An 8728-nucleotide genomic window follows, 5' to 3' on the forward strand; every position below is an offset into this window, starting at 1 on the left:
GAAGAATGAAGTCTGAAAAAAAATTACCCATATTGTAATTCCAGGCTGTGTGAGATTTCAGTCATGATTGAGGGGAAGTTTAGGTTTAAAAAAACCACTAAGCTTTGTGATTCAATGGCTTAGTCAAGAGAAATGTGACAACAAAATAGGAATGAAGGCCCCACCTTGTGGTCACACTTAATACTACACACACAAAAAAAACATGCAAGTGATCATGGTTTTGGGGATGAATAAACACTATTTGTCTAAGGAATGCATTTGTTTTGACAAATTTTTTTCCAGTGTAACCTTTTGAAACAACAAAAGTCTTTATTGATATTTATTAAAAACAAAACACTTAGTGAGGACATTACAATAAGGGCTTGCTACACATCATGTTTCCACGCCTTTTCATTTGTGGCACCAAACAACATTTTCAGATATTCTCCAGTCTTGTCAACTTCATCCCGGAAAAAAGCAATTTTCTGATGAGAAACCTTCCTCTACAACAACAAAACAAAGCAGCTTTAGCATGGAACAGGGAGCAATCGACTGATTACTTTTAAGCAGGACAGGAATCTAGTCAACACAGTCAATACCCAAGGATGTTGACTCTCGACTTACTATGTAGACTCGTAGCCTCTCCTGCTCCAGGTGATAGAACTCAGCTACGGTCATCTCGTCCAAGTCCTTCTTGCTAGCCAGGAAGCCACAGTGAGGAGAGCGTTTTATGTGTTCAGACCTGTTTAGCAGAAAACACCAAATGGCAGAGATGCCTTATTGAGTTGGACTCACCACAGATCAGGGGGGAGGTATGAGGAGCAAAGTAGGGGCATCCAGTGTGAGCAGTGTTGTGGTGAGGAGGAGGACTGGTGGGGGGGAGGAAGACTGGGGGGGCGGCGTGAGGAGGACTGGTGGGGAGGGGGTAGGGTGAGGAGAACTGGTGGGGGGGGGGCAAGGTGAGGAGGACTCATGGGGGGGGCGGCGTGAGGAGGACTTGTGGGGAGGGGGGGGGGCAGGGTCAGGAGGACTGGTGGGGGGGCAGGGTGAGGAGGACTGGTGGGGAGGGGCAGGGTGAGGAGGACTGGTGGGGGGGCAGGGTGAGGAGGACTGGTGGGGAGGGGCAGGGTGAGGAGGACTGGTGGGGGGGCAGGGTGAGGAGGACTGGTGGGGGGGCAGTGTGAGGAGGACTGGTGGGGAGGGGCAGGGTGAGGAGGACTGGTGGGGGGGCAGGGTGAGGAGGACTGGTGGGGAGGGGCAGGGTGAGGAGGACTGGTGGGGGGGCAGGGTGAGGAGGACTGGTGGGGGGGCAGTGTGAGGAGGACTGGTGGGGAGGGGCAGGGTGAGGAGGACTGGTGGGGAGGGGCAGGGTGAGGAGGACTGGTGGGGGGGCAGGGTGAGGAGGACTGGTGGGGAGGGGCAGGGTGAGGAGGACTGGTGGGGGGGCAGGGTGAGGAGGACTGGTAGGGGGGCAGTGTGAGGAGGACTGGTGGGGAGGGGCAGGGTGAGGAGGACTGGTGGGGAGGGGCAGGGTGAGGAGGACTGGTGGGGGGGCAGGGTGAGGAGGACTGGTGGGGGGGCAGTGTAAGGAGGACTGGTGGGGAGGGGCAGGGTGAGGAGGACTGGTGGGGAGGGGCAGGGTGAGGAGGACTGGTGGGGAGGGGCAGGGTGAGGAGCCTCACAAGGGGTTGTCTTCAGGCTCCCAGCCCTCCAGCTCCAGCAGGCAGAAGAAGCAACAGGCCACATCAGGCTCATTCTCACTGGGACAGTGGACAAACCCAACCTTGGCCATCTGCAAATCAACACACACAAATTACAACAGTGGTATACTGTTAGGTCCATGGGGTTGACAGTACCTTAACCTTGTTTGGATAATCTAAAAATGGATTCTTCCTGGCCACGAATCATAATTACTGGATTGGGGACAGTGGTGTGGACAATAACATACATTAGCATCGCCCATCCTGTCATTTAACTCGAGGAAGAGAGGAGATGCATAGTTTGAGTTACCAAAGTTGACTTCAGACTGGCGCTCAGCGTTTAGGTAACATGGATGTGGTGTGTGACACAGCTGTCAACACGTCGCCATGGTTAGGTTGGAGAATTGCACCAGACTTAATGAGGCAACGAAACTAAACATCACCACATAAAGTAGGCCTATTGTAAGACAGGTAAGCATCGTCTGTACACAAGAGGGCAACTTTGATATTATTCTAATACGAATTGTGAGTTGTGTCTAGTTTGGAACACATTACAATAATATGTAGCCTAATTGTTTTGTCAGCGTGCAAAAGAGGAACTGTGGGCCAATGTAAGCATGGAATCTAAACAAAAGATCGTAAAGCTAAGAAATTGGTAAACAACCTTAGCAGGACACCCTTTGTTAATCGACTGCCTATCGTCATTAAAATATAAAAACGCAAAACAGGACATTATCGACTTTACCATTTCAGGTGTGCATTGACATTCTTCCCGAAAAGGCCAGTCAGCAAAGCTTTGCTGCCGCGACTCAAAGCTGTACATCTTGTTGTATGAGTAAAATCGCGCGGATAATTCGGCGAGACTGGTCATGGTAGCAAAACAAAGGACAAGAAACGAGTTGAGGAACAATAAAACCACATGATCATTTATGTGTTGGTCAAGCGCCCACAGGTGATATCTATTTTTCCCTCTTCAAGTACTCTTGACATTTAAATGACAGTACAGTAAGGGCTCCCTCTGCTGGTAAGATACCTACAAAAAGTTCGGAATCTTACACCCCAACCCTTCACTCTTCAATCAGTTCCATAAGTTTTATTTTATGGATCTGTGTAACTAATGCTATGCTTATAACAAATGGATAAAGACAGCATGATCACAGTAATGACTGACCATTTGATATTACTTGGTTTAGGGATCATACCATCCAATGTAAATGAACAGCAAAACAAGTTCTAGTGTTTGAGATTGTCTGCATACATAGGTCCATGACTCCCTCCAAGCTAGAGGCACAGCATATCAAAATAAAATTAGTTCAAAGGCAGAAGATGTCAGGCTGTAGAAATGGATGTCAACTTTAACGGTTTGTGATGTGAACTTTACCGAGCTGTTTACTACACGCAGAGGGCTAGTCCCAGTCCTTCTGAAACCTTATCCCCAACAGCTCCCGAAATGTGCTTACTGCTTCAAACCACCGTCCTTCCGCCCCCTCTGCCCTTCTCTAGAGGCACAGACGGCCTTGGTTGTGTGTGTGTCAGTGTGTGTGTGTGTGTGTGTGTGTGGTGGTGTTGGTATTGGTGTAGGGGGATAGTGAGCAATGCACAACTATAGGGCTGATAATCTGTGATGCTTTAGGAGCTATGTGTCTCACAAGCACAGCGTCAGCAGGGTTTCAGGGGGAAGAGAGGTGCTGAATGACACCTTATTGGAGTGGTGTTGTTATGTGAATCACTGGAGGTTGGTGGCGCCACATCAGGTTACTGTGTGTCCAACTGGATCATGTTAAGAGAGGTAGCTAGCACTGTGGCCTAACATGCACTTCAGGGTTTTTGGACATGTGTGTGAGCGCTAGGTCTCTCATTCAGTACCTTGCATGGCCACAACACTCATCTTTCACAAGTTTGATTCAGCCGTCTATAAATCGACCTCAGTATCAATAGTTTGTTCTGTCAGTGTTATGGCTGTTAACTGTTTACAGTGTTCACACTTAGGGTGGATCTAAGAGGAGCCGATGCACTTTGAGGTGTTTAATAAACAGAAGTAAATATGATGAAATGTGAGCTTTTCACACATTTGGGTGTTCTTCCCAATAACTGTTTTCAGAGCTTCTGTGCTCAGCTCTCCTGTCCTTCTTCTCTTATGACCAGTCCCTTGGGAGAAGGTTCAGTGGCTCTGTTAATACCCTATTCATAGAACCTTCCGCTTTTGATAGATTGATATTTCTCTCCTCTCCCTGTACTGTACCTATGTTTTCCTTCTCATGTCTTCCTTGGCACCTGACTCTCATTCCTCCTTCACTCCCACCCTCTTTCCCTCCTTCTCCCTCTCCCCCTTCTCCTCCTCCTGTCTCTTGACACAGTTGTCGTCACTTATTAAGACTCTGGTGTGATCAACTGCTGGAATTCTTCCCCACTGAGAGAGAGAGAGAGAGAGAGAGAGAGAGAGAGAGAGAGAGAGAGAGAGAAAGCGAGAGAGAGAGAAAGAGAGAGAGAGAGAGAGAGAGAGAGAGAGAGAGAGAGAGAGAGAGAGAGAGAGAGAGAGAGAGAGAGAGAGAGAGAGAGAAGAGAGAGAGAGACATAGAAAGAGAACGGCAAGGAAGAGAAAGAAGGCAGGAGCGAGCGAGAAAGAGAGGTGGAGAGGTAGTGACAGGGAGTGCAGACTGTGCAGGGCTGTCTGCAGCCTCTCTTCCACATGTCCCGCTCAGCTCCTGTCGGCATGACACCGTGTCTGCATGCGTTCCTCCTCAGCTCTTGGGACTGACCTGGGATCTTTCTGTCTTCCAACTCGTTTCTCCGTTTTTCTGCCGCACACCTGCTGCCTTTCCGGCAACCCCTGCGTACAGTACTTCAATGCTGGGAAGGAATTTGAACAGGAAATAGTTGTGTTCTGGTGCTTGGATAACACCACGGGCTGCTAGCACTCTCCAGGAACCAAAGGGAATAAAGAGAGCTGTCGATGTGGGGGACAGGTAAGGACTTCTTATCTCTCTCCCTCAGTACGTCCCCCGTGGGTTCTGAGATATTCCATGGGCACACTTACCTAGTGATGTTGCATGAAGTAGCCATAATGCCAGTAATTTTGTGTTTTACGAAACAAATGTGAAAATGTGTTTGGTTGTTGGTTTCAAGGTTTCCCTCTATTGAACTGCTGAGTAATTGTGACTGAGCTGTGAAATTCTATAGAGAGATAGTGTATAGAACCTGGAAGTACAAGCGGAGAAAAAACAAGTGTCCAAGGCCTACCCACGGGTTTATTTATCGTTCACACCGTTCTTTTAGACGTTGACGATTTCTGATACGGTTGCGGAATTGTGAGCTAATAAGTTACCTGCTGACTGGATCTTTCTTAGGAGGGTATCATCTCTCATACCCGACATTGTTGAGAACAGCTGTCACAAGTGACAGATGTGTCATGATTTTCATTACAGATGGCTCGTGTTTGTTTCGTCTGGTTGTTTATGTTGTCCCTACGGAAGATTTCGAGCAGGGAGATTTTGTCGGCGGTGTGGCTCTGCTGTTTGAGTGCTTCAGAGATGTCAGATACATGTAGGACAGACAGGAGAGGGGGGGTTGCTCGTGGGGGAGGGGGGTGGGGGGAGGGGGGGTGGGGGTGGACACAGGGGGGCCGGGCCTTATACATCGCAGAGCAGACGGACGTCCTGACAGCTTCACCTGTTTACATCCTCATCTTGCGTGCACATTTTTAACACTGCGGAATTGGACGACCTTCCCGTGTGTGTGGGCGCGCGCGCGCGCCTGTGTGTGTCTCTGTGCGTGAGAGAACATGTACATTAACCATGCGAGAAGTTGCTTGTCTTCGCAAGTGATGCAAGAGAGCCCTTTGACCCTCTCACTGGCTGTCCCTCCTTTAGGCTGAGGACTGCCCCAGATTTGGAAACAGTCTGCGTCTATGAAACAAAAGAACGAATGGAAACGGCTGTTTTCCGAAGTAGTTCACCCACTGGTGTTTCAAGGGTATTCGGAGACTGGCAGTATGAAGACCAAGTGTGTTTTGACTGGAGCTATGTGGAGAAGGGTGGTTGGTGTGGCTAGCAGACAGGGATGAGCCCGTTAGCGGGGCCTTTGAGGCAGAGAGAGAAGGACGCTCTGTGCTCTAGCTGGGGTGTGAAAGATGACATGCATGTAAGAGAATAGCGGTCCACCTCGACATTCTCGAGGCACACCCACCTGTGCACACGCGCGCGCGCGCGCACACACACACACCCACACACACACGGGCTGTGAGCCGCGTGTGCACATACACACAGGTGTACACACGCACGGAACCCTACACACACAAGCAGTAAAACTGCTTTCACATCCACACTATATGATCATCGTTGCGCTCAACCGAGTGGTCCCATATGGGCACATGCAGACCTCTCCACAACGCTCTGTATGCATCTATGGCTGATCGATAGTCTATATTTAGTTTTGCAAACTGATATGCTTATCTGTCAGACTGGCAGTCTCGGCCTGTTTCAAGGGAAACTCAGAGGTCCTTTGGTTTTCCAGAAGGTTCTTTCCCTGTCACTGGCCAGTGAGTGTCTTGCACATGATTCTGGTGACATCATCAGTCACAACTATTACCTGACTTGGCTGGTGCTCAGTTAACCCTCCTACCCCCCGCCCCCTGACCTTTAACCTTTCTGAGCAGTCTCTAAATTCATCACCAAGACACCAAGACAAACCCAAGGCTTCAGACGCCCACCAACGAGTGGGAGAACAATAACGTGAACAAACCGACCTGTTCTGCCCAGACTGCCCCAAGGGCTGTCGGGGTTTGTGAATTATGGCTCAAATTTACGATGCGGGGATGGGAAGGAGATCCGCTATTTTGATACCATATTTGAACTGTAGTGAGGTGTTGAGTTACTGTCTGTCTCGCAAATTTCCAATGAAATGTGATTTATAGCTGTGTGCCCTCAAGAACTTGGGGCAAGAATGTGGAGTGGTGGTTGCTGCATTGGAGACTGTAATAGAAGACCCTTAAATCTTTAAGTTTTGCTGGATCTACTGAGCTGGGCTAACACATCAATTTCCCCTATATGATTTAGTGGGCTAATCTGGGTCTACTCTGCATAGCTATGGATCTATGGATTGCATCATTGGCCTGGAAGGACTTATTTTCTCACACCTGGGTTAAAAAGTCCAAACTCTAATAACCTAAACCTGCTTCAGAGTTCAGTCTTTTGGTTTTAGTTGGAGTCCTGAACTTATCTAGCAAAAAATGTTGCATACACATTCACCCCAACCAACTAAAATATATTTTCAACTCCTGAGTTAGGTTGTTGGTGTGTGTGTGTGTGTCTGCATGTGTCTGCTTGCCATTCATGAGCCGCAATGACTTGGTTTCACCATAAGGGGGCAGCATAGTATAACCGCCCTCTAGTCTTATGTTATCGTGGGTAATGATGATGTCTATGACCAGATCCTATGCAGACAGCCCTTTTGTGAAGTGATCATCACTCCATCATCACTCCAAGTCTCTGACAGGACCAGTATCTTGATCATGTTATCTATGTCATCTCTGACCTCCATGGATGTCAGGGTGGGGTGACATGGTGACGTGCTGCAGGCATGTCCTGAGGAGAGATGTGGCACCGTGGGGTCTGAGAGCCACGTCCAGGCACCCAACTCCCCACTCCCCCACCCCAACCCCACCCAAACACCATCCCACCCCACCCACCAGCCCAGCTACTGACAAGTAATGGAGGTGTATTACCAAGCTCACCCAAAACACACCACATGACTTTGTCAGTCCCAGCAGCTTCAGATTACTGAGCTCACACACACATGATCCTACTCTGCCCTGCCTCATGTTACTATGCCATCTTCATCATCGCTAGCATGCTAGCGCACCCCTGTAAAGTTGCGTCCAACTGATTATTTCTATTACGCATCGACCAGGATGCCCACTCATCGCAGCTCCCATAAACACCAAAACGCAATTCAGTATTCTCCTTGTGGCTAACAATATCCTGAAAGTGCTCCTGAATAACTGTATTTTATAATGCTGGGATTTTATGTCTTTGACGCCTGTCATTTAGTTTGGCAAGAAAATATGTTTTTTTTTTTTACTTGTATTTTTGCAACCGCATATTACTAAAGGAGTGTGACTGGTGAAAGAACATATTGTAATATAAAAAAAGAACTGTTGAAGGTCATTAGTCATGGCAGAGCTATAGTTAGCTGTTGAAGTCGAAGCAGAAGGGAACTACAGATCATTGCGGCCGGCAAATCTTTACAAACGCCTCACTGATCCAGAGGCCTCTTATCCGAGTTCAAATTCACCACCAGGCACTCTACTTCAGTTGAGGAATGTGTCAACTCCAGAATTAAATATTTTTTAAGGTTTTAGATTTTTGTTTTCCAGGGGAAGCTGTATTGTTTCTTTCTGAAAGCACAAGACTGCCCAGAGAGTGTTCTCATGTTAAGAGGATCTGCTGCTGAGTGACTCCAGTGCAGCCGTATTGGGAACGTTTCCCCCCAGTGGTTCAGCCACTTGAGATGAGTGAGTCTACACACCTCGGAGGCTGTGCGTGGAGGTCAATACATCTTCAGACTGATTGATCCTGAGTCTGATGGATGCCAGTGAGGAGGGTTAAGGCCTCGTCTCCTCTCTCTCCTTTCATTTCCCTCTCACTCGCCCTCACTTGTTTCACACACCTGTCTCATATCCACGTTAAACTCTTTTCTCACCGGCTAGCCACCTGTACCCTGCACCCCGTCCCCTCCCCTCCCCACCGCTCTCCCCTTCCTCGCTCTCTCTTCCCCCCTTACACCCTCAACCAGGGGTGACACAGGAGCCCCATGCTCCTATTTCACCCTCTCATCATGACATCCATTAAAGTCCTGCTCGGCCCCTGGCCCTCTGCCCTCTGCCCCCCCCCCCCCCCTCCAAGGGCCCAGACAGCACATTAGCGCTCGGCCCATTGAACGCCAACAAGGGCCAGCCCTGAATTATTGATAACAACACAACTAATGAGGAAACCCTATCTATCTCTCTATTTATCTACCGTCACTGCTGGGACAAGGTCTCTCTGTCTGTC

General features: G+C 48.9%; 1 protein-coding gene across 1 annotated transcript; it reads right to left on the minus strand.

Annotated features, from left to right (window-relative positions):
- Window positions 1-286: 286 nt before the first annotated feature.
- birc5b (baculoviral IAP repeat containing 5b) lies at window positions 287-2628 on the minus strand. The gene is made up of 4 exons (XM_062458099.1): window positions 2425-2628; window positions 1662-1771; window positions 604-721; window positions 287-482 (listed from the first exon to the last, which is right to left on the minus strand). Exons 1-4 carry the CDS (start codon window positions 2548-2550, stop codon window positions 366-368), a joined length of 471 nt encoding a protein of 156 aa, XP_062314083.1. The 5' UTR covers window positions 2551-2628; the 3' UTR covers window positions 287-365.
- Between the last annotated feature and the right edge of the window lie 6100 nt (window positions 2629-8728).

This window comes from Osmerus eperlanus, chromosome 4 (assembly GCF_963692335.1).
Source record: "Osmerus eperlanus chromosome 4, fOsmEpe2.1, whole genome shotgun sequence".
Lineage (NCBI taxonomy): Eukaryota > Metazoa > Chordata > Actinopteri > Osmeriformes > Osmeridae > Osmerus > Osmerus eperlanus.

Excerpts from the sequence above, each read along its gene's own strand:
- birc5b (XM_062458099.1), bottom strand. The coding sequence starts at position 2,550 with ATGACCAGTCTCGCCGAATTATCCGCGCGATTTTACTCATACAACAAG. Across the intron at positions 722-1,661 it reads GAGCCTGAAGACAACCCCTT|GTCTGAACACATAAAACGCT; the intron begins GTGAGGCTCCTC and ends TCTGCTAAACAG. Across the intron at positions 483-603 it reads AGAGGCTACGAGTCTACATA|AGGAAGGTTTCTCATCAGAA; the intron begins GTAAGTCGAGAG and ends TTGTTGTTGTAG.